The sequence below is a fragment of the Mesitornis unicolor genome, unplaced genomic scaffold (assembly GCF_000695765.1).
Source record: "Mesitornis unicolor isolate BGI_N332 unplaced genomic scaffold, ASM69576v1 scaffold15224, whole genome shotgun sequence".
NCBI lineage: Eukaryota > Metazoa > Chordata > Aves > Mesitornithiformes > Mesitornithidae > Mesitornis > Mesitornis unicolor.
Genome location: NW_010182192.1, coordinates 13,362 through 39,135, shown reverse-complemented (window position 1 = coordinate 39,135; position 25,774 = coordinate 13,362). Strand labels below are relative to the sequence as shown.

The 25,774-nt window shown below is 34.0% G+C and overlaps 1 protein-coding gene across 1 annotated transcript in view; it reads right to left on the bottom strand.

Annotated features, from left to right (window-relative positions):
- Window positions 1–25,774, bottom strand: part of SNTG2 (syntrophin, gamma 2) — a gene marked incomplete at its 5' end in the record, with an annotated part of 61,681 nt that overhangs the window by 25,954 nt on the left and 9,953 nt on the right. The window contains 5 exons of the mRNA XM_010183692.1: window positions 350–559; window positions 4,869–4,940; window positions 6,401–6,517; window positions 17,999–18,037; window positions 24,395–24,524. Coding sequence (XP_010181994.1) covers window positions 350–559; window positions 4,869–4,940; window positions 6,401–6,517; window positions 17,999–18,037; window positions 24,395–24,524 — 568 coding nt within the window. The remainder of the gene's footprint in view (window positions 1–349; window positions 560–4,868; window positions 4,941–6,400; window positions 6,518–17,998; window positions 18,038–24,394; window positions 24,525–25,774) is intronic.

Below are 25,774 nucleotides of genomic sequence, written 5' to 3'. Positions count from 1 at the left end.
AATAAGCTTTCTCTAAGAAAATGTTCAACATGGACTAAATAATCTCCCTCAAATTTTTATTTCCTGTGGTAAAATGTATTAATTTCCAGTTTGTTATAATCAAGGTCAACTTCCAGTTTTCAAACTGGCATAACATACTCACAGACACTTATTACATAGTAATTGATATACAAATATTGATGTGGTGGTGAAGCTTTCAGAAACCTTCAGTGTATTAAAGTGTACTCAGATCCTTAGTCATGGAGTATATCAATCTGATGCAATCACTAAACGTACAAGTTATCTACAAATTTATTATAGTCATTTTACTGATTAAATGGCTCCAGGATTTCAATTATTCATTACTTACCCCTGTTCTTTGAACTTCCAAGAAAATTGCTCTTTGAAATGATTTCTCCCATACTGCCAACTCGCTGCCCAGCTCTACATTGAAATAATGACTCTTGCCATGTCCAACCATAACACTGAAACAATATGGCCTCTGGTCTTCAAGATCAAAGTCCTGATGAATACCTAAATACAAGTTTGCTTGTAGCCAGCAATCATCAGCAAGCCAGAGCTGAAAGACATGTTTCAGTATGTGATTCTGACCGTTAACAAACGGTTAAAGCAATATTGTCTTCTGTAAGTGATGGGTACTTGGATACGTTATGTCATTATGCTAATAATTACCTTGAAGAAAAGTTCTGAGAATTAAGTAATAATTTAAAAGACAACTTCTCTCTTAGCTTCTTATTCACTTTACCCTGTATCATGTAATCTGAGGTACTTTTGTACTTCCAAAATACTCTCAATGTTACCTAAGCAACACACACATAATTTAAAAGGAGTTTGTAGCAATGTAATGTTTACAGTGAAAAGGAAGGATATCCCTGAATTGTTTGAACACTATTCAAGAGCTTTGTACCAGCTTTACAGGAGAATGTAACTACTCTGTTCTAATCGGATTCCAATAGACTAAACACCAAGGAATGCAGTAATTTATCAAGCACCCAAAGGCTAATTCTGGAAATGAAAATGTGAGCTTTCAAATTTCCCCTAATAGCTGCCAATGCTGCTCTACAACTACCAGAGGACGGAATTGAGGTCCTGCCATCACCTTCAAGACAAAGAAGAGAAACTTCACAGTAATCTTTCTAATAAAAAAATCCCTGTAACAGAATGTTTTGTAAATAAAAAATTCTTACAAGAAACTTCCCTAATCTTTCAAGACTTCACTGATTAGCATAAACAGAGAGAAAAAGAAAACTAAATAAAATGGTACTGATTGTGCATCTGAGTACTTTCACTGACTGAATTTCAAACTTACATGGGTTTTTTACATTTTTTTTAAATCAGATATGACCCTTTTCGATCTCCATTTCTCTATGATGGCACGAGTTAGAAAAGAGTGAAAGAATGTTAGTTCAAATTTTCTAAAATTATTTGCAAACAGAACTTTATTTCTCTAGCACTCCAGATTAGGTTGAAGAGACTGCACTCTAGTCAAGCAGGTATGAGGTAGAAGCAGTCAAGTTTGACTGGACTCAGGTGGCTTTGAAAAGACCAGAATGCAGCTTTGCAGTGGCAACGAAGTCCTAGAATCTTGTAGTCAGGATAAGCCTTATAAAGATTTAGAATTTATTTTTCCAGAACCTTTAATAGTCTATCATAGTCTGCTGAGACTATAGTTGAAATTCCATGCACATGAAAACAAACAAACAACTGAGGATCCAAATGTAATGTAAAATGTTTGGATACAAGTAAAATAAATACTTAAATATTCAGGGTCTTGTGTCCCTCCTGTTCTAGATGCACACACAACTGCCCTTGCAGGACAGCAGTGACGGTCCACTTTTATTAATGAAAAGCAGAGAAAACAAATGCTTTGTTTGCATGTGCTCCTCTGTGTACTGCTCTCATATTCATGAATCAGATCAAAATCCTCGGATGGGAACTGAAAATTTCGCTTGTGATGGTGAATTACTGAATAACATAAAGCTGGCAAATGTAACCTTATGCAATTTACCCAAGTCTAGTCTGTTAAGCTACAGATGTTTTGTAAGGCACCCCAGAAGCAGCACATAATGCCACCAGGTGACATAGCACTTTGTTGTCAAAAATGGCCATGCAGCTATCTGAGGAGAGAATAGTCTTGAGGAAGTTCTAAGTTATTTTACAATGTTCCTTTGGACTGATGAAAAGGAAGCTGAACGAAATACATGCATATTATCTGGTGGTCGGCAGCCATGGAATGACAGGTATTACATGTACATCTACTTCAAAACTCAATACTTCTCATCCTGGCTCATAGACTCCTATATCAATATTTTTTATTTTGTATGGGAAAATGTGATGAGTGAAAATACAAGGCAATAAAAGAAAATGTTTTTGAAGACATGTGGATTAAAAAAATGCATCTCATATTCTCACTCCTGAAAAATCAGGTTTTCTGTGACAGTTCCAGTAACTATGGAGTATGAGGCAAGGTTTAGGAAGAAACACATGAGATAAAAGAGATAACATTATCGATCATCTGGGTTTTACCACTCAATGTCCATGAATGTGCAAGTATGTGATATATAGATGAATTTAAATACATATACTCACATATGCATGTTTGTGTACACAAGTGTGTATTTATATGTATGTACGTACACTCACACACACGTCTAAAATATAGCATTTTTTTCTAAAATGCCATTTTCATATTGGATTCTAATTTTACATATTTAAGTCTTGTGTCATAATAAACACAGATGAGAAGCTTATAATTAGGTGAGCGACAAGTGCACCTCCCCTTAAAGTCTATATTTTGAAAGATACAATAGCACTCTCCACGATGGCGCTGCACTAGTTCTAACCAGCTTCTGAAAATCTTTAAGAACACTCTCCTCAAATGAGTTTACAACATCAAGTCAATCTTTCAGTCTGCAGAGTAGAAACTTTACTCTCTTGAGATTTTTTTCTCTCTCTGTGGATTTGCTCAGTTTGCCTCTGTGTCATTTATACCAAAGAATCAACAGAAAAGAGGTTAAAGTGTTGAATTTGAGCTTTTGCACTTTAGCTAATGTATTCATGAAGACTGGCAATTAAGCACTCATTTATTAAAATTTCAAGAACATTAAAGATTTGAGTCTTGGGTAGTTAGTTTCCCACTTCTTTTTCTTAATGAAAAAAGTCACAGAATTTGCTTCAAGGATAGATTTTCCTTGAAATTACCAGAATATTGAAGGAATGACTGCGTTTCAAACCAGTAGTAACATTTAAAGGAGAAAGAAACAAAACTCAAACCATAGTAAAAACTTTTGAAATTACATAACGAGTATATATTTAATTGTTGTCTGACTTATTTATCAGGAAAAAGTGAATTTTTAAAAGAAGATCAAGGAGATGAGTAAATAATGTGGGACAGAGCCTCTGCTCTTCTGCTGCTGTCTCAGTGATAGGTAGGACCTGAAGTTGCCCAGCTGGAGACACAGTCACATTGAAATAATGTCATGCCCACAAGAAAATGGCTGTGTTTCTGCAGCCTGTGCTCTGGAGCTGAGCGTAAGTCCCAGACTCCAGGATTGTTATTTTCCTGGTATGGCACTGCCTGAAACCCTTCCTTTTCCCCACTTTTGCTAGAGAAGGAAAACTTCCTCTCTGGCCCAGGGATGGCAGGCTTACAACAGAGAAAAAGTAGGACATGATGGGCTGCAAAACTGACAGCTGACATAAGCAGAAGTTCTTTTAGTGGCTGCTGAACTACCCAAGAATAAACTCTTTAATGTTCTTGACACCTTAATAAATGAATGGGACAGACACCTCTGTAAAATGCAGATGTCAGCTCATGTTTGAGAGCTATTTTTGTCTAGATTTCTGTCAAGTTCTGTGTGCTCCTTGCTCTGTTGGTTATAACTTCATCATGTTCTCAACTTATCTATTTTCTTTTTTTTAAAAATCAGAGTCAAGAAAATTGGTGTAGGAAACATGCCCATGTTGTTGAATGTCAGTTTGGGACAAGTAGTTTGAGCAGTCAGGATGTGGAAACTCCCAGCTATGGAGAACTCCCTTCTGTGCTGAAAAGCACAATAAATGGGAATGGAAATTTTCAGTGAAACAGCATTTTATCTGAAATAACTGATCTTTTGGTTTTTCTTTTTCCTGATAATATGTTTGTTTTTATTCTCTTAGGAAAGTAAGCTCTCACCTAGCCTTACCTCACCTGTAAAGTATTCTTTGATTAGTTGGTAGAGAACTAAATTAATCCATCAGGTGCAACGTCGAAGAAAATATCTTTTGTAAGTCAATTACTTAAACAGACTGCTAAGGTTTTGGCTAAAATCCTTGCTTGGGACAAGCTAAACAGAAAACCCGACACTGTCTCTAGCTGGTAGAAAAAAATGAAGAAGTCTATGGAACACAATAGCACGTTTCCATTTGTAAGGTAAAACCTACTAAAATATTTGCAAACTACACATGATTTCAAAAGGAAACAGTTTAATACTTCAAATTACTGAAATTAAATAGAAGTATCTTTATATAGATCAGGAATTGCAGCAAAAGCATTCTTCATCACATACACTTAAAAAGCTGAGCCACTAAGAAAAATGCGATACCCAACCTCAATTACGATTAGCTGTGTGTCTCAGCTGTATTTCATACAACCAGCTCTAATACTAAAAAACTCTTTCAATACGGAAGCATTTTAGTAACTTGCTCACTTGGAGCTTAATTAATTTTCCATATTCTCTTGTATAGCTAATGCACTAGCCATAACAATTTGTTTTTTAACAACAGAAACCGTTAGCTACTCCTAGTTAAGATTAACTTAAGCTTACATAAACAAAAAAAGGTGAGCTTTCTTTACTAAATAATATAATTGCTATCATTAGGAAACCTACCTTGTGAATTTTAAATAGAACCTCACAAAGGTTATAGATTTTTTCAGCTCGTATCCAGTCTAGTGTGCTTACCTATAATATTAAAAGAAAACATTAACAACACATTCTTTATCCTAAAATAATGTACAGATAAAAAAAAAAAGAAATATTTCACTCATCGTTATTCTACTGGATGCTTTAAATATTGGCACATTACTATGCTTAATATCCAGCATTTAGAAAAGATATTCAAACAGCATTCTATTCTTACAGAAACAGCATCTACAGCAGTTTTACTATAATTAAAAGGTATTAAATAATTTAATTGACTTTTTTCCCCATTATTACTACAATATGATAGAAACCTCTTTGTAATCTCTGTGGAGAGCTACAAAACATACTGATTTTCCTAAATGCTAACAGAGAGAATCCAGTGTCTCAAACTGAGAGTGATTTTGTTAAATATTTTTGTATTGGTTTAGCATTTTAATTTGATAGTAGTAATTGAATCAAATTTTAGTTCCTTGACTTGAAATATATACAAATAATTTTTTTGAGGGGGAAAAAACCCCAACTTTTCCCACAGGTGTTGTCTCATTTTAAAAAGAATACTGATGGCTATTTAAAAATGCTTGAAGTTAATAGGAATAATTTGATTTAGATTTTCAGTCTAGAGATATAAAAATGTTACTGATTGCTTCTCATCAAGATTCATAAGTTTTGAAGAGTATGTACTTCCCAAAGGTACTGCAGATGGTACACATGTAAAGGATCAGATTTTGTTTGGATCAGCTAAATAAATTGGGAGACTGACCACTGTCTGAGCAAAAACATAAGGAAGCAGTTTAATTGCAATTGTATTCTAATTCTACATTTTATTCTTTTGGATTTGTTTAAATTAAAGGCACTGGAGAAAAAAAGAAGGGATAAAACAAGACCATGTGTTAAATATAGGTCACTTTTAAAGAGTTTTGAATCCTAGAGCTCATTTTTGTTTCATTCTTTTAAACTAATTTTTATTAGTTTTTTAGAGAAATATTAGATAAGTCATCTGTTGTGAAACAGAATTCTCGGTATTAGCTATGTAAATTACCAAAGTAAGATGATGTCAGTTGTTCAAACTGCACAATTAGCATTGGATTCTTATTGTAACAGTTCAATCTCTTGCCTGTGTGCAAAATCCAAAAGTATCTACTAATAGTATGGCATATTTCATGATGTATCTTGTCTTTAAGAAAACAGAGGAACTATGAACTCATTACATCTACAAGATAAGAAATATTTGCCCTAACCAACTAGAGAAAAATCAGAACTTACAACTTTAAAAAGTAAAACAGTTACTCCCTGTTAGGAACTGCAGGTATGGTAAGATTTTCAGAGGACCATGAAAGAGGTTAAATATCTAAAGGTTATTGAACTTCAGTGGCATCTATGGCTTTAACTTCTTTTGAAATCTCAGCTGACCACTTCGCTTGTTAAGGAAAAACAAACTCAGACGTAACAAACAGATTTCCATTTACTATGAAACTGTCACTAAAATACTATTTTTTTACCGGTGGAGTGCTGAAAATGTAGAAGGATGAGCCCTTCAGTGCCAGAAACTTGAATTTGTAAAGCTGAGATGAATCAGTTCCTTCAAGTCTCTCATTTACCCATCCCATATGTATGACCTGTAAAAGAAACCAATTGAAAGTTAGAGCTCCATTTTTCAGGGGAGCATAAGATATATCTGAATATGTCAAGTCTTTCCACAAGGAAGAGCCATCATGTTAGTATAAGATGCATCATTCTCTTCTTCATATTTGCCTTACCGCCACTACCATACTCTTGAAGTGTATGATATCATGCCAGTGAAGAAATTTCTAGATTTACCCAAAATCAAACAGCTTTTTGTATGCTCATGTTTGCCTCTGTTAATAAAGTGTCTTCATTACACTGATTGTCTTTCAGATTTTATATACTTTATAATATTCACTTTATCTCATGACAATTTATGTTCTCATAGAATCAAACGTTAAATTCAGTTGTTACACAACTTTTCTCTAACAGTATTACAATGCATGTCTTTATATTTCAGATAAACTAATTTTAAGAAAAAATAAAATTAAGTAAGACTGCATACTTCCTTTCTGAGGTAAATGCAAATGTATAAAGGAATAATGCCATAGTGTGGTAGTAGAATATAATGAATGCAGTTTCCCACCAAAATAACAAATGTAAACATTTTAGGCTTCATTGTGCATACATTAAGAGGAACACACTGCCCTTGAAACAGGTTATTGACTCTAGAGTGATCCACCAGTTTCAATATACAGCTATTGCTGATAAGCTTGCTCTTTTTCAATTAATGCTACACTTCTGGAAAATATTGAATTCATAGTCATACTAAGCCCACAGAGCTTTGCAGAAGTCAGTGGAAACAGCTTGAAAATGGCATTCATTAAATTGCATGAAAACTTCAACATTTGTTCCATGGATGGATTTGGGAAAAATGGGATGATCTCAGGGATCCTTTCCTATTGAAAGCCCATTGTGCATACTTGTGGTTATTACCAACAGAGCACAAAGGTGGAAAGAATGGACAGGGAGTAGCTAATATTATAGATGAATGCTTATACTCTTGCACCATGAAAATCTCACACATTGATTTATAATTTTGTTAGTAAATGTGTCAATTATGTCTCTTACTGATCAACTTATTCAGAAATAAATAAAAAACCAGTATTACTGAGCTCCAACATTAATATTTAAAGGAGATCTAAGGAATGGCACAATAAACACAGGAGTCTTTCCAATTCTCACTTTGCTATTGTGTAAACTTACTAACTCACCAAAACATTGTTTCTTTAGTAGTCAGCAAAGGTTTAGAAACAAGATATTCAGACACTTCATTACTTAAACAAAATATAATATAGTATTTTTGTTAATCTACTACAAACTAGATTATATATTGAGTTTATCACAATGATAATATAACATCAAATAATACAGACAAACAGAATAATGTCTAAACCAAAGGTCATAAAAATTATTATATTCTCCTTTACATTCATAAAGCCATGTTTGCTGACTTATATATGTTGTTACAAACTGAAGATGTTTATTTAATATATTAAAGGAAGGAAACATGAAGTCCTTAGATGAAACTCAGGGCGGGATGGTATCAGAAGACTGAAATTTCACTTTTCAAGACTGTGTTTTCACTTCAAAATACAGATGTGTTTTCCTGTGACTAACAGGAAAAACTTGATTTATCTAGCTGACAGAAACCATAGGTTGGCCTGTAAGCACTGATCCTAAGTACCAATGGTAGTGCAAGATACAATCATACTTTCTTTGAATAAAATTCTAAATTTAGAAAAACGGTACTGAATTTCTCTAACTGAAGTCAAATGACATTTATTTTTCATCAAAGCCTAAACAAAACCAAACAGCACTACTTCAGTTACATTTTGAATACATTGCACTGAATATTACACTGCTTGATTGAAATGACTAACAAAAAACCCAGTTCTGGGAAAAAAGCACTTCAATCAGAAAAAAACCACAAATATCAAAGCACAAGATCAAACCCACAAGACCATCAAAGCAAAGATAATATCTTACAACCCTTAATAAATATAAAAATACCCTTTTGCTTCTAAATTTTATTATAATTTCCAGGAGATTTCAGAAACTGATTAAAAGTTTATAAATTTTCAATTTTGTTAAAACCATTATTTAGCTTTGCATTGTCAAGAAATTTCTGGAACAAGGAAACAATTACATACCTCACTGTAGAAATACAAGAAAATGGTCTAATTATTTATGTGTTACAAAAGAAATTTAAAAATTATTTGGGAAAACTAGCTGCTATATAAGAGTTCAATGTCATTAAAAAAAAAAAAAAAGTAAAAACCCTTCCAAAAGTCTTTTAATTCCCAAGATTACGACTTGTGTATTAGCACCATGAAACACCTAAATATTAAAAGTGCTAGTAAACAAATGTTGCAGGATTTCCTGAACTTTCTAAAAGACATCTATGAAATGAATGCCTCCATCAGCTTGTTCCATTTTTTAAATGAAGATGTGAAAAAATTCAACAAGCAGGACATGTGTAGATCAATTTAAAATTTGACTAAGAGTATCTCCACAGAATACTGGCTGAAGTCTCAGCACAAATATACATTTAGGAAGAGAAATATAGTACAGCTATAAATATATTTAGAGAAAAGGCAAGGGTTGAGTTCATTTACATATGGATTGCTCCACCAGATATGAAAGGCTGAATAAAATACTTTCTTGCAGAAGCAAAAGTTAGGCTAGGTAGCTGAAGAAAGATTGCTACTGAAGGATAAGTGGTGACTTAAGTGGGTTTAGAGCTGCATTACTCTCATTTGCATGGGTTAGGAGTAACAGGACAGAAAGCTAAAAAGTAAGTACTAATGAATATAAAAGAGAACGAGAAAAAGACAAAGCAAAAGACACTTAGGAGGAAAAAGTTCAATTTATTAAGAGAAAAAATAAAGAAACAGGAGAAAATATGAAATTAAAATGAAAAAAACAAAAGGAAGGACATAATATAAGTATATAAAGAGCGGAAAATAAATGAAAAATATTTGGGAGGAAAAAAATTAAGGAAAAGGGTATGCCAAATGTATACATGCCTAGAAAGTCCTTAAAAAAGTGAAGGAGGATTCATTATCAGAAACAATGTTTAAATTATGCATATATTGAAAAATAACAAAATTATGCACCTTTTTTAGAGCTATTAAAAAATCTAATGTATTTTACACTTTCTTTCCACAGATCTTTCTTATTGACTGGTTTATTTAATGGTCATTTAGATCACAGAAATGTAGAAAGAATAATTATTCCATTCAAAAAAAATCTGTATGGAGCAAAAACAACCAAGTGATGGAATTCAATAACAAGCTGTTTGTGTTTCGTAATTAGTTTAATTGGATCTCAGTACATAGGTGAGAATATAAACAAAAACTGTTCTGTTATTTGAATTGAAACCTGCCATTTGAAATTTTAAGGAGTGTGCAAAGGCACACTGCAAACAGTCCCATTCTCAACATTACTTTCACCACTTTATTCCCAAACGGCATAATCAATTTCAGACTGCTATTTGAAACTGCATGGAAAATTGCCCACACATTATCAATATATTATTAAATTTCTAACATGTTCTATTACACTTTACAAAAGTTCCTGCAGGAACAAAATGAGCAATGGCACTCATTATGAGGAGATAAAACACGTCATTAACAATATGTAATCCAATCATTGCAGATAAATGAAAGTTCTTATTTGCACTTATTGTTTTCCTACAGCATTAAAGCATCTAGATGCTGCAATGACTGGAAACTTAACATGTGTTACACTGAATAAAGCAATCAGTACATTTTGTAGATAGTAGTACTTTAGTTAAATAGTTATGAAAAGTAAATGGCGCAAAACACTCCAGAGGGAAATGAAGAAAGAAAATCAAGTAGATTGCTGATGTATGAAATGTCAGAACAGATGGATACACTTAGGTAAACAAAGTGGGATAAGAATCTACAATGGATGCCAGGCTGGCTTGCAAGTTAAGAACCAGTGTCATACCATGAAACACAGTATAACAATACAAAATTAAGAAAGTAAAGAGAACTACATCTTGAGTTAGCTTAAGTCTTTTTTTTCAGTCTTTTCAAAGCAAGTGGTAGAATGCATGTTTTGAAAAGTACAGATATTGTGTGGAGGGTAAAGCAGTCCTGTCACATATATAATGATTAACTAAAAAAAAATAAAAATTACAATGCTAAAAGTTTTGATGCATTACATTAATGGTTTTCATTATACATCAATTGCATTCAGTTATGTCCAAATGGCTACTACTCAAAATGTGTCTTAGAGATCAAACTATGGAGAAAGTTAGAAATTATGACACTTAAGTGTTTTATGTGCTTTGGCTCAAAAATAAAATGCATAAATCCAAGCTGGTCACAGTTTGAACACCACAAATAGCAACATGTCTGTATTAACCCAAAGTGAACTATGAAAACAGGTTTGTATCTGAATTGGTGTATCTTCCCAGCAATCGGCTGGAAAATCTAAAATCTATATCTAAAATTTGAATTATGAGTCCTTTTGGGTAGTGATAATAATGTCTTCTCCTTGTTTCTTTGTTTTAACAAGAAAGCTGGAAAAATGTGAGCTGATATCACTCACCTTTTCTCATAATAGCCTTCTTTTACAGTCAGAATCCAAACCAAAAAAATCACTTTTGAAGATATGTACCAGTAAATTGCATTTTTGGTTATGCATTCTTATACTATATTAAATTAGTAGCATTGTTTGTGCAGCAGGAACTAACCAAACTAAATAAAAGTGGAAAACTCAGGTACTTCACATTTTTTCTGTCATATATGTCTATTTTATGTTTTAGCAATATTCAAAAACAATAAAGTACACCTAACAAGCTGTTCTCCTTCTCATCAAATAAAGACTCAAACTGTATCTTCAGCAGTTAGGGAAAATAAAAAAAGAAAACCTTCCAAATTATAGCTGTTTGCTATAGCTGTTGCAAAAGAGTTCTCAAAGAAGAAAATTCAGTCCGAGCTTCCTTCCACATGTTAACCCACAATCAATAAAATGATAATTCTACTTAAAAATGTGTTGACATAATTAATTGGAGAATAAACCTGAAGAAGGACTGATCTCATAGTAATAATCCAGTGAAATCACAGTTCTGTAATATTGAATGGAGAGGCAATGGGTTCTAAAAGCTGTGAAGAGAGATGCTTGTACAGAAAATGATACTCTCTAAAATCTTTCTCCCAATCTACAAGGCAGAAATATACAAAGAAAAGGAGAACAAAGAAGAGTTGCTAGCTTTTTTTAAAATATTCTAACAGCTAAGGGAAGCTCAAGAACCTTAATCGAAGACCATGATTCTTCACTGAAGACAGAATTACCTTGCCTCACTCACTGCCAATGTAGACCCAACTGACTGCTGGAAGATGTGGCCAACAGATTAGGGTAAGAAACACTGCTTAAATATATTCTTTCATATATTTTTCCTTAAATAGGAATAGGTTTCCTTTGTCTGACATATTCTATAGAGTTTCTAGAATGCAATGTTCTGAAGTCGTAAAATGTCAAAGGATAATTGATATAAACTATTTAATCATGACAAAAAAGGGACACACAAACAGCATGAACATACTGTGAATGTATTTTATAAAGCACAGTGAGATTTCATTAAATATGTTCAGAAATGCAACCACTGTTTTCAGAATTCTATTATGTATAGATTTGTTTTGTCAAGTCTGGCAAATACTTTGACTTTTTTTTCTGTGTTTGCTTCTCTTTAAAATTAGTATACAAGTAATAGGTATTTACCTCACAGAGGCACTACTACTAGCTAACTGACTAGAGGTCAAAAATTTTAAGTGCTTTAAAGTGGTCCTTCTTCCATTACAGTCACATTTTTTCAGTGAAGATCTGAAAATCTGATCTCTCAGAAAAAAATCTCTGAAGCAGACCAAGAGAATTTCATTAGACATTGCATAACTGACTGCACATACAAATAAAGTTAAAACAATTACCACGGAAGATCACAACTCTATCTCTACATGATTTCTTCATGCTTAAGAGAATTAAGTCCTGTTCCCTTTCTACAGGTGTAAATGGTGAAATTATAGTCTGCAAGAATCTGACTTTTCCAGACTAACAATTAGGAGACAGTAATTTTATTGCTATATGATATATTTTAAAAATATTTTTCTCTGTTTTTGAGAAAATTAAAAAAAAAACCCAACAAGATAAATTGATGTTACAAGACCACATGCAGTTTTTCTTTTATTCTGCAGCATGAAGCCAAATGAACATGTTCATGGCATAACTGGGGCAGCAGTTCTGCTGTGAGGAACAATGGGAAAATTCTCCATACTTGAAAAGTTCCTTATTCAGAATTAGGATCATATAATCACAGACTCACAGAATGTTAGGAGTTGGACGGGACCTCAAAAGATCATCCAGGCCAACCGCCCCACCAGAGCCGGATCACCTAGACTAGGTCACACAGGAACACATCCAGGCGGGTTTTGAATGTCTCCAGAGAAGGAGACTCCACAACCTCTCTGGGCAGCCTGTTCCACTGCTCTGTCACCCTCACAGTGAAAACGGTTTTCCTTATGTTCACATAGAACCTCCTATGCTCCAGCTTGCACCCATTGCCCCTTGTCCTATCATTTGACATCACAGAGAATAATAATCAAAAAAAGAGTGGAAAAGATAAATTCTAGAGTTAATAAGAGAAAAATCAAGAAAAATAAGGGTCAATGGAGAATGAATAAAATGTGGGTTGGTTCCTTATGGGGGAAAAATGGAAAAAAGGAATATAAGGCAAACCATATAAATGGGGCTTTTGGAGATCTCTGTTGATCAGTCATGTACCTGATTATTACAGGCTGATGTAATAATAATCCATAATTATAAATCACATCAACAAACATGTTGTTTTTCTTACCATCTCTGTCTGACTGGCTTCTGCAGACAGGGGCATCAGGGATGGCCTCCCTAAGCATTAGAAATGCAATGGAGGATGGACCAGACCTCCCTAAAAGAATTTACATCCCTAGATACTCTTCAAGTATTTTCCAGTAACAACTTCTCCAGTTGTTTATCACAGCCACTCACATATACTTGATTATTCTAGCCTATATACTATACCCTAATTAGCTTCTAACTTGTTTTTCAGACTCATTCTTCAATATGTCAGGATTATGTTTGAAACTGTGTTTTAAAGCTCTGTGTCTGCAAAACTAGTAGGCTTACTTTTTGCTAATGCTACTACAGGGAGTATTCAAAGAAATTGGATCCAGAACAGACCCTTTCAGGACTTCTAGTCAATATGTCAGCTTTGAAAGCAAGCCATTTATATCTGTTATTGGATTATCCAACAAGGTCTATACAATGAAATCTGTGTAATACCTGTTTTAAATATTTCAATGTCAAGAAATGTCATAAACCTTACTGGAATCAATATATGTTGCAGAAACTGCCTGACACCCATCTACAAGATGTGTTGTACTATCACAGGAAGAAATTAGTTTGATTGTCACTGTTCTTGAAAAATCTTTCAGGACAGACATTCATTTGTTATCTTAAAGCTGCATACAAATATTTTGTTTATTTATTTCAAGTTTCTTTCTAGAGATTGAAGTTAAATTCTCCAACTTCTTTTTATTTTTCCATTAACAGCCATGATGTTTGCTCTTTCCTAGTCTTTTGATATGTCACCTGGCAGACACAAATTCTGTGAAATATCTTGATAATAGCTCTGAGATTACTTTGACAAGATTTTCAAATATCACCAGGCATTAAAAGCATACATACCACCAAAACTTCCCTTTGTAATCAGAGATTGTATTGGGTTTTGCTAGCATTATTTGCAATAACTGTCTTTGGAAGTTGACCTTTTTAGTGAAGTCTGACTTCTGATATGTTGAGTAGAAGATAAGCATTTTCCTTTGTCTTCTTGCTTTTAATGCACTTAGAGTAGCATTAAAAAAATGCTACTAATCTGTCCCTTGCTGGTTGCATCTTAATCTGTGTCCTGGCCTTCCTGGTACTATCACATGCTTTGCTTTTACATACATTGTCTCTAGATTTCATTTTCTATATGATTTCCTCTGGAGGTCAATGAAGAGGTTACTGCAAAAAATCAAATCAAACAAGGAAAGAGACATCATAGGATGTAGTGAAAATCTGATATACAACATCAGAAGAAAAAATATACATAGTCTAAATTAATATCTCATCAATATTTTCCTATTGAAGAAACTGTATCGTTTTAGTGGACAACAGGAAATCATCGTAATAGTTTTAAAAACATTAAAAAAATCCAGCATATAAAATAAAAAACCTTGCAAGTAGTTTTTCTGTACACAGAGAGAATTGCCTAATTTACTTTTTCGTAAAAAATATAGAGCAATCCAGCAGTGCGTATCTGATAACACAGAGTCAAGTGTTTTGAAATCGCTAGAGAACCATAATACATTTTATCAAGCAGAATCAAGTGGTACAGTATTTGGAGAATGGTGGCTGTAAACATCCTTCACAATCAATAAAATAATGTACAACCTGGCTCAATCCCCCTCTCTCCTTGTGGAGCACCAATATGCTCTAAAAGTATCCAGTGTACAGATGCTGTGTGCTTCATCATCTACACAGGTTATATATACACTTAGAGCCAGAGCTTCAGCAGTGGTACTCATTTAATATCTTTTAAATTCATGTAATCTCTGTATATTTGTTAAAACCTTGTAGTCCTTGACATGGACTAACTAGCATGACAAGAGTTAGGATAACTAGAACTCTCCAGACAATTCCCAGAGACAGTCTGAGATTTAAGCACTGGTGGGAATAATTTCCAATAGGCAGTTTAAATCCAGACACCTTGCTTTGGTGGGAGAAGAGAATTTTTAAAAGTGAAAGTAACCAGACAATGCAAACTAGTTCCATGACCTGGAACTGTTTGTTTTAAAAGTACAAATACATTCATAATAATTACACAGAATCACAGAATGGTAGGGATTGGAAGAGACCTCTGAAGATTGTCTAGTCCAACCTACCTGTCAAAGCAGGATCACCTAGGGAAAATCACACAGAAACATATACAGGCAGATTTTAATGTCTCCAGAGAAGCAGACTACACAACCTCTCTGGGCACTCTATTCTAGTTGCTTAATTGTTTGCCCATGGAATTCATTATGTTCTGGAGATTCAGTTTTCAGCAAAACCAGTCAGGGGTAATATGAAAGTCAGGAAAGAAAGCTGTATATAGAAAAGTAATTTTTTATGTTCTTGGCCCTGAATCCCAGTTTTTAATTACCTATAAGAAAGTATCTGAATCTATCCTGGTCCAATCTCATCCCTTTATGAAAGATTAAATTGGACTCTAAAGGCAATGAAGAAAAGTAACTGCAGGCAACACAATAAACAAACTCTAAGGGCCTGTTTAATTCCTCAGGAATGTCCATACTCAAAAGCAAATATAAAGTCGCAGTTATCACCAATTTTACTTTGAGGCATCTCCTCCAGTGACATCCAATCTCTTAAGCTTATCCTTTCTCTTAATTTTAAACCAATTGTATTAACAAGAGCTATTCAGGTTTGTACAAATATTATGTAACTGACATTATTAGGCTCCATTAAAAAAGGGTCCTCTTTTGTTTTCAGTTATCGTCAAGTTTTATTTTCTTCCTCTATGATATAAATATATGAGAGAATCCCATTTTGGTTGCTTTCAAAGCAATTTTTCACAGGACATTTTAAAGCCTGAATTTTTAACATTTGCTTCTTTATTATTGTGTTTGCTTGCTTTATTTACTTGATCTGCCCAAATTCATTATAAGCTTTATTTTTTCTCACTTCTTGGCAGAGAACAATCCAATGCTTGCTGATGTCAGTCCCACCTTAAATTTTCAGTTCCTGAAATCAATTGTATCTTCCCTTCTTTTCACATTTGGAATGGAAAAAAGTGGAATAGATTTGTACTGTCTTACTTCAGATGATATGTTAAGAGGGTGTTCTTCTAAGGACCTCAGTATAGTCAAGACAGAAAAAAAAGCTTCTATAAAGGATGATTTAGAGCATTGATGAGCATTCCACATTTGAACAACTCTCTGATACAGAGTAATTTTCTGCACCTGACTGTCTAAGCAGTTTATGGAGACTAGCCCATTTATTTAGGAGATCAAATTGGGTAGTTAGTGATATGTAAAATGACTGTCCCTAATATTTTAAAAAATTTGAGGAAGAATGTGAGTTCCTTTTTTTCAACTAAACCCATTATGTGTGGCCAAACTGATATGAATAAACTTTGAATAGTTACTTAAGTACTTGCAGTAGAGAGTTCATCCAACAAAAGATATCTGAATTCAATACCTTTTCCCCTGGCATTTATAATCACTCGCTTTTCATAACAGTTTAATTCATAATTAAAAGTCACGGCAGGGAGTGTAATTAAATGCTCCATTCTTATAAGGAACAGGTATTTATGTTAGTTTTGGGAGTAATCTAATAACCTACTACACATGGAATTAAAGTCTATAGTGGTTTTTAAGGTATTTTTCTTTTCCAGTGTAATGACCCAAATATAAGAAAATAGTGCATAAGAAAAGTCAATGGTTAAATATTTTTGATAACTTCTAGAAAAGTCTATAAATTTCCAAACACATTTTACAAATCAGATGGTGAAATGGCAACATATGAAAGAATATACAAGCTGTTGAGCTAACAAATATTTATTTGATCCCGATATGAAGATTTTTTGACAGTCTTTGACTTCTGCAATAAAATTCCATAATAAATTTCTGCAGTAAAACAATATAAAAGACACCTTGCCTAATTTTCACTTTTATAATCAACAAAACCAGCATTGGAAAGAGCAGAGATCAGGCTTTTTATTCCTGAGTAATGATTAAATGCCAGATTGATGGAATGAAACCACACATAATTGAAACCCATTGGTTTTATAATACACGCTTCAAAGTACTTCCCAGAATTAGAGAATTAGTGTGGAAAATGCTACTATTATATTTTACAATGCAAATGAAAAAACTCTTTGCAGTGCTACAAGAAGTCAAAATATTTCCCAATGTGGTAAATTCATCTGGGTCTTCAGGTCGTTTGGCTAGTTGGAACAGAAAAAATATCTTATGAAAAGTCCAAGATGAAAAGTCATGGAAAAACATGGTCTGCACAGCATGCCATATGCAAATCAGATTGGATTTGTAATACATTCCTTGGCTTTCTGTGCACTACATATGGTGTAAATACAGAGTTAACTTGTCAGACTCACTGCTGCAATAATGCATGCAAACACAGACTATGCTTTACAAGACTTGGTTGTGAGTTCCACTGTTCCCCTCTCATTTATTTCATGGCTTTGTATAATCTACTTTTCAGGTCTATAGTAGAGGATTCTACTCATTACTATGGATTAGTGAGAATCTGCTCTATTAACTAGGTAATTCCAGAACTTCAAGCCATATAAAAGTTGTTTTTACCCTAAAATTTTAAAACTGTTTAAATGTGTATATGTAAATTCTACATATTTTACAGCTTAATGCAATGAGAATTTTAAAAATTGAATAATATAATGAAAGTCTTACCTGGTCTGAGGGAGAGCAGCATTTATTTGCCATTTTCATCTATGAAAGAGAAATAGAAGAACACAAAGAGTTATTAATATGCTGAAGAGTTTTTGCGATGCAATTATTATTGACTTAGTTATTGAATACTGTATTAATACTTCCAAATTGCATTTATAAGAAATTAAATAATTCAATGCATAAATACTAGATTTTCACTCTTACACTAAGTCTACAAAACAAACAACTCAAAAGACATGAAGCTTTTTATCAGAGTTTTCATGAAATCCTTCATAAACATGTCCATTTATGAATTTAACTTTGCCACTCTGAGTGAAAATATTACACTGTACTGTAGACACTTCACTTAGGTCTCAGTTAAATTATTGCTTGAGCAGATCTATAAATGAGGCATGTGATTAAGTACTTGTGAAATGAAGGCCACAGAGCATAAGACATGTTTAAAGATTAAAAGAATATTGTTTAGATTTTCCTTTTAGTTTACTCTTCAAGATAAGTCTTTCTTCCTCTCTATTCATATAATGAAGAGTTTTGTTGATTTTGGCTTTTCTTTGGCAGTAGTAGTTTGCACAGATAAGTGGTGGACAAACTCTGACAGATATTTCCTTTCCCAAAGTGAAATACTTATTTAAAGTGCAATATCAGTAAGTGCAGTAATGATATGGAATCTAGACAGGAAAAGATTAAATGACTGGAAAAACAGACTTCCCTAAATGCAACTTTATAAGCTGCAAGGTGTCCTACAGTTGAGTATTTCCAAAGGATCTTCTCAAAAACCCTGCTATATAACAAATGAAAGGTTTGTGATAGATGAAACGCTACATCTATGCACAAGAAGAACTACAATTGCCACAGGGCTATCGCTTGGATCCTAGCAGTACCAGATTTCTAAGATCAAATCTGTGGAAATGTTTGGAAGCAGAACATGTCTGCAGCCATGCAGCTCAGTAAAGGTGGTGATGCCATTGCCTGTTCAATTCCTTGCCTACCCCTCCACTGGGGACAGGGGTCTCAGAGTGAGAAAAAAATCAAAGCCTTGATGCTGTGCAAGCACCATAACATAAACATCTAATGACCATGAGACCACCAGAACAGAGGCCATTCACAGCCTACAGGTGCTGGAACCTGCACCATAACACAGACAAGCACCAATGATGAGGACAGAGCTGACACGCAGTTGCCAAGTGGAGGAGGGGGTGGGTGCAGGAAGGTTCCTTGACCCCAGGCTGCATTGCTGCACCATGCCTGGAGCACTTTGGGAAAGGGAAGAGGTGGCAGAGCCGCTTGGTGCTCTCAAGGCCCCAACAGTAACAAACCAGAGGGAACTCAAGAATTCTGTAACTTGGATAAAACAAATTGGTGATGTGCTCAGTGTTGTAGAAGGAATCAAACCTCACCAGTCCGAGTCACAGACAAATACATAGACAAAGTAACTATACAGAAGCCATGTTATACACACATAAAATATCATTATAAAAATATTATTACATGTGGAATAATAAGATTACTATAGCATAAAGCAGTGCAAATAAAAAGGGTTAGCAGGTATCCTGTCTACTTGCACCCTCCTTTTTGGTTCAATCAAACTACTTAAGCTCCCTATATGATAGTAAAAAAATGTTGTTATCCTAGTTTTTATTTTATCGCTTTCAGATGTGACTGGAAAAATGGGTGTGAGACTGGCCATGCAGTTTTTCTGCAGAATGAGGGAAGAGTACTGTGAAGAGCATCCTCATAACCAGTCCATCTTCCCATTGGTAAGGGTAATAGGGAAGAATGCTTTGGACCTCACAGCTATTCACTGCACAGCCTTAGCTCATTCCCTATTCAAAGCAGGGAGAGAAAAGATCTGCATCATAATATGTCCCTATGTCACGGGCTGAGGAGAGAGAAGTATGCACTCTCCACTTCACCTGGCACCACATGTTCTCTGCGTGACTCCACAGCTGGTGCAGAGAGACAGGAATACAAATGGGATACACTACACGTTGGTGGCAGTGCATGAGCTTTCAGCACTGCATTACAGTAATGGGAGCTGGAAACAGCAGAGGAACTAAAAGCAAAAACCTGGATCTGCAAAGACTACAGGCAACTTGGAAAAGGAACTGTTAAGTAATTGTAATTCGTATACTCTGTTCCAAATGAGTACATAGAGGGCAGGAACAGAATGGAGATTAAATGATTCAGAACCATGTACCTAACTCTAAATACCTCCCAGGCTGGGATTTATCTCAACTTTGGTAAGGCAAAAAAAGGAAAAACAGTTATACATTTAATATACCTATATTCTCTTTCCAGACAGCAGAGAGAGAGAATGATATTGGCAGGCATCTATTTTTTCCCTCTGGCTATAAAAGGATGCTATGTGATTTCTTGTTGTTTGGCTAAATTTAAGTGTTGTGATTCCTACTCTTACTGACTTCCCTTTACAACCTCAAAGGTTTGAATTGCGGTACTTTCAAATGAAAATTTTTGAGTTTAAAAACAAAAATAAAGTAGCAGTAAAGAAACATTATTGTGTATTTCTACCCTGGGAATAGAATTGTCTGTATAATCATTAAGCAGTCAAATTTGTATAAAACTCCTGAAAACACAAGCATTTTGTTTTCATCTGCACGTGCCCCACATTCTGCAGTATAAAGAGAGCAAGACCTCCTCAATCTTCTTTCTGTCTTTATACGCATGTTTAAAGCTCATATTTCATAAGTCTCTCCCTATTCAAACAGAAATTACACTCCACTACTATATGGAGTTTCACTTTGATATATATGTACACAAAGGCATGAAAGAAAAGGTTTATACACTATGACATACACAATTTAAAAAGTTGTCAAAGATATAAATAGGACCTGAACTAAAAGCCCTGTTTTTAAGCCTAATTCTAAGTTTCTAACCTCAATTTCTAACCGTCTAACCTTAATCAAAGAATCATGTATTAAGTTGGAAGGGACCTTTAAAGATCATCTAGTCCAACCTGACTGCAGTAAGCCCGGACAACATTACTAGATCAGGTTGCTCCGAGTCCCATCAAGCCTGACCTTGAATGACATACTTACAAAAATAATAAATAATGTTTGAAGTGGAACAACTGAATGTGAACTTGTTCTCTTACCTGCTTATGAACTACTCATTTATTTGTGATTTTTTCTTTAAATAACACCATTAGAATATACATAGAAAAAAACAATAAATAAACCAAACCTTTGAGAAAGTTACAAAGATAAGAAACATGTCTCTATAATGTAAAAGAACTGGCAGCATTACTTTTAGGTGCTTTCACTGATTATGACTACTGTAATGTTCAGTGTTTTGTTTGAAGGAAAAGTATTAAGATCAACGAGAAAAAACGCACATATTTAATAGCTGGCTATCTAAATGGTGCAAAACAGAAGGAGAAACAGAAATCACTCCAAAGCACTCTCTTCTAAAAAGCCATCTCCAGCACAGCATTGCCACTTCAGCCTACAAAGAACCCTCTAGCTGAGCAAATTAAGAACAGAAGCAGTGAGAAGCACATGCAGAACCAGTTGCTTCCTCTGCTGCTTGTTTCATCATGGCAGCTTCACTGCCAGTTTCTGTTAAATCTTTCCCTTCAGTTTCTTCAACTGAACCTCCTTCTGTGAGAAAAAAAGTGTAAAGAAATAAATGAGAAGTGCTGATTAATCTCTATTTTTTTTTTCTGCCAAAGGTAAATGTGAAGAGATTTTAGAACACTGGATCACAAAGGAAGATGATAGGAAAGTTTCACACTGGTAGAGAACTATGTGAAACAAGAATATGAACTGAGTGATGAATAATTTGGGGTGAGGGTCCTTAGAAAAAAACAAACAAATAAAGAAAAACAAAAAAAGTAATCTATACTGCTTGTAAAGCTGACAGTTACTAGGAGATTTTCTGAGCTAAGCATACAAGGCATCTACCAGTAAAGAGGGCTGAAAAGATACTCCTACATCTTTCTCCATGTTGCAGTTTTCCCCGTGCTGCTCTGTCTTGTAAGAACTAACTCTCTCCAGGCTAGTACCAGCGTCATTACTTCTCATTTACCAAGTAACACTTTCTAGATATGCTATGATTCAAGGGTAGCATCCCTATGCAGTGTCGGCTTCTCACATCTTCACTACTGAAAGACAATTCCTCCTTCACACTTGATCCCCAGAGAGCTTGCTTTTGCATAGAAGTTAGATGTTTCAGTACTTCAAATGTCAGAAGTGTCACATTGTGGCAGCTATTTTTGTACTGCCAACATTAGGATTGTCTTCTGCTATCAGCAGAAGATCTGACAAAGAGTTGCTAGTTGCTGAACAAAACTGTATTAGGATAAAATAGCAAAATAAAGTATATTAAGGTAAAGTGATACATGAAATATGGTGTGCACTGTAAGAAAACAATCCATATCAGGAGCTCTTTAAGAACTAAAATTCTGAAATAAATTATTCAAAATGAAATGGAAATGTATGACAAAGGAGGTATATAAAGAGTAGCATGAACAGGGACAGATGAAGTAAGAGTGATTAAGGTGCAGGAAGAGTTACTAAAGTCAAGAAACAAGTAACAGCACAAACAAAATCTAAAAATGTGTGGAAGTAAAAAGTGAACAATGGAAAGCATTGCTTAAATACATAGTAATAGGTCAGGTAAGAATGCTGACATTCTTTATGCCAAAAGTATCTATTGTGACCATTTATCTAGCAATTAATTTATGTACAGAGATGATGGCATAATGCACAATAGGAAATGAATAGTTTAAATACCTGGAGAAGGAATTGAATTCAGAGTTACCAAAGACTCAAGATATTAACCTGCAGGTAGATAAGGCATTATCTGAAATAATCTTTGAACCAGTAGTGATTATCTTGAGGTACACCTGGAGAATGAGGGAGACTCTCCACAGGAGTGGAGAAGTGCAGAAACAGGAAAAAGCTCTGAGGAATTACAGATCCATTCCCTAACCTCAGTTTCAGAAGTATGATGAGGAAAGAATAATTTTGTGAAACAAAAATATTAAGGTAATAAGAGGCATTCAAAAGGGATTTTCAAGAAGCCTAATCCAAAGACCTCGCCCTAAGCACTGTGGATGTCAAACAGTCCTCTGGCTGCCCAGAGGCAGAGAGCACTCTCCAGCATTCTTTTGCTGTACACTTCAGTTGCATTCCAGCTGCACAGTCCTCATCTTAAAAAATGGTTTGCAATAAAAGGGATTCTCACTGACTATTATATCTCCTGTTTTGATGATCAATAATTAAAATAATCCTCTGGTAAGACCCTTACAATTGTACAGTTCTGCAAGCTTCACATCTGACAAAAACTGTAAAGCATTAAGTCCAAGCAAAAAATTTACTTCCTCCTCATATGATCTGTACAGATTTTACTCTGTGTCTCACCAAGATAACAAAACATGTCAATTTATCATGGCTGTTGTTGAAATCCAATGCAAATTCTACACAATATGATCTGAAGAACTAAGCAACAATTAACTTAGAGTACCAAGTTTAAATTAAAAACTTGTTACTAAATAATAATTTATGAAAGAAGTTGTAGTCTGAAAATATCTAAAGGAAAAAAGATTAAAAATCTTCACATGTACTTTTTCTAGGGCCAGCTGTGCTCTTATGTTTTCATCATCAATTTCTACCATTTCAAAAAGACTGAAATATACTTTCAATATTGTACATTATCAAGTTCTCTATTTAACTTTATGATTCATTCCAGAATCTTCAATAGTTTTTACTTGTTCTTTCCTGGAATAATAATGTGCTGTCTGAACAATAATCTGCTGTCCAAATAATAATTTTCTGTTTCTTCCGGGATTACTTAATACTTCTGTTTGCAATAGCAAATGTTAGTTATAACTGTACTGGAATAACTTAAAATAGCATAAGCATCTTTATACTTCTAAGGACAAAGATGGAACAATACAACCTTAAATAAATCAACTCCTAGACAACTTAGAGAGGTAAAAATATAGTCTCCCAATAAGCCTCTACAAGTCACACTTGACTAGCTACAGAATTTCCACATGCCCACTTCAAAATCAACAAATACTAATTTCAAGCACATTTTAATTACAAAAATGTAAAAATGAAATATTTGTACATATCTAAAGGTCTGTAAAATGACTAGAAAGGATAAGTAGTTTGCTTTAAATATTCTTTAGATAATAAATGCAATATGATTTTCTACTACTCTCTGTTTTGCAGCAACACTGCAAGTCTTGAAAACTTCTTGATACTTTTGATTGATCAGACAACCTCTTCCTGCTCTTTCCTCTCTCCTTTTCCTCCCGATATGCATGCTTTTTATATATTGTATCTTAAATGTGAATTATTTTCTACCCTTGGAAAATTAGAAATAATTTTACAATAGCATAGACAAGAAAATATGCAGAAAGTAACATACATTTTGAAGTGTCAAATCACTGATGTTAGTTGATATTGCTCTCAGCCAGTCAGCACTCTCCTGGGCTGTATAAAACTGAAGTATCCCAGTACTAACTCCATCAAGTGCCAGCACTTCAAATGCATTAGATCTGCAGTAAGAAGAAATATATCCATAAAGGAAGATATGTCAATTTTCTGAAACTGCCCAATATTTCTCAGTATTCAAGTGATTTTTACACCTTTTTACAAGTTTTGAGTCTTAACTTTACAAATCAAAAGAAAGTCAACAAAAAGGATAATGATGGGCAGTACCAGGAGCAACACATACAATAAGTACTTTCTCTGTACCAGCATATATATGTGCTGATCATTTACTTCCCTTGAGTATACATATTATGTTCATAATTAATGAACTTAAGATAGTGTATTCACCAAGTATGCATTAGATCTTTTTGAACAAACATTAAAAATAATTAAACCAAAATGACTTTTTTTTTCATTTTGCTTTAATTTGTTTGATTCTTTTTTTTTTTACATTGCATTCTAAGCAATGTTTTTTTACGCTCTTTTATGAGATAAGACTTTGAGAAATTTACTTAGAAGTTTCTTTAAACAATTTTTGAATGTAGGACCCTTTCTCAAAACAACATCGACACATGCTAATGCGCAATTGCATTTTATTCTTTTTTTATGCATTTTTACGTGGTTATAGGAAGTTTATTCTGCAAATGTCAACACTTTCCTTAGTATCTGCAGTAAGTTAGGCACTATGTAAGTACCTCTGAAATCCCCTAGCAATTAAACTTCAGAAAGCTACATAGGTTATTTAAGTGCTCATGATTGTCATAAGAATTAGATTATAGTCATGCACTATTGTGAAAACAATATAATTACCTGTATCATTGAGCATATATTTGTTTTGTATATAATTTGGTGGATGGTACTAATCTAGAAGACAGCAAACTACTGAATCAAGAATACTGCTCTATGATGTTGTTGGGTTTTGTTTGGATTATCTGATCTAAGGTGAAGTCCTCTACTGCTTAATTCATGATATATGTCAACATGAGCATTCAAAATGACACAGAGGTTAACAGGCATTCATGACATACTGAACAAGATATTAACCTAACATTTATCATTTCTAGGGAGTCTGATCGTGAACATGAACACTGAACTTTATATACTTGCTAAAATAGGTCCTATAAAATACCCATCACACACATATTAACAAGACAAAGTATCTTAATAGATACATATACGAGAACTGATATGCTTTACTGTTAAAGTTGTAAAGTGTCATAATTGCTGTTTGCAAAAAGAACATTATTGGTTTGAAGACCTATATATATACACATTGGCTGGTTCCCTTGTTTTCCTTTATGATTGAATTATCATG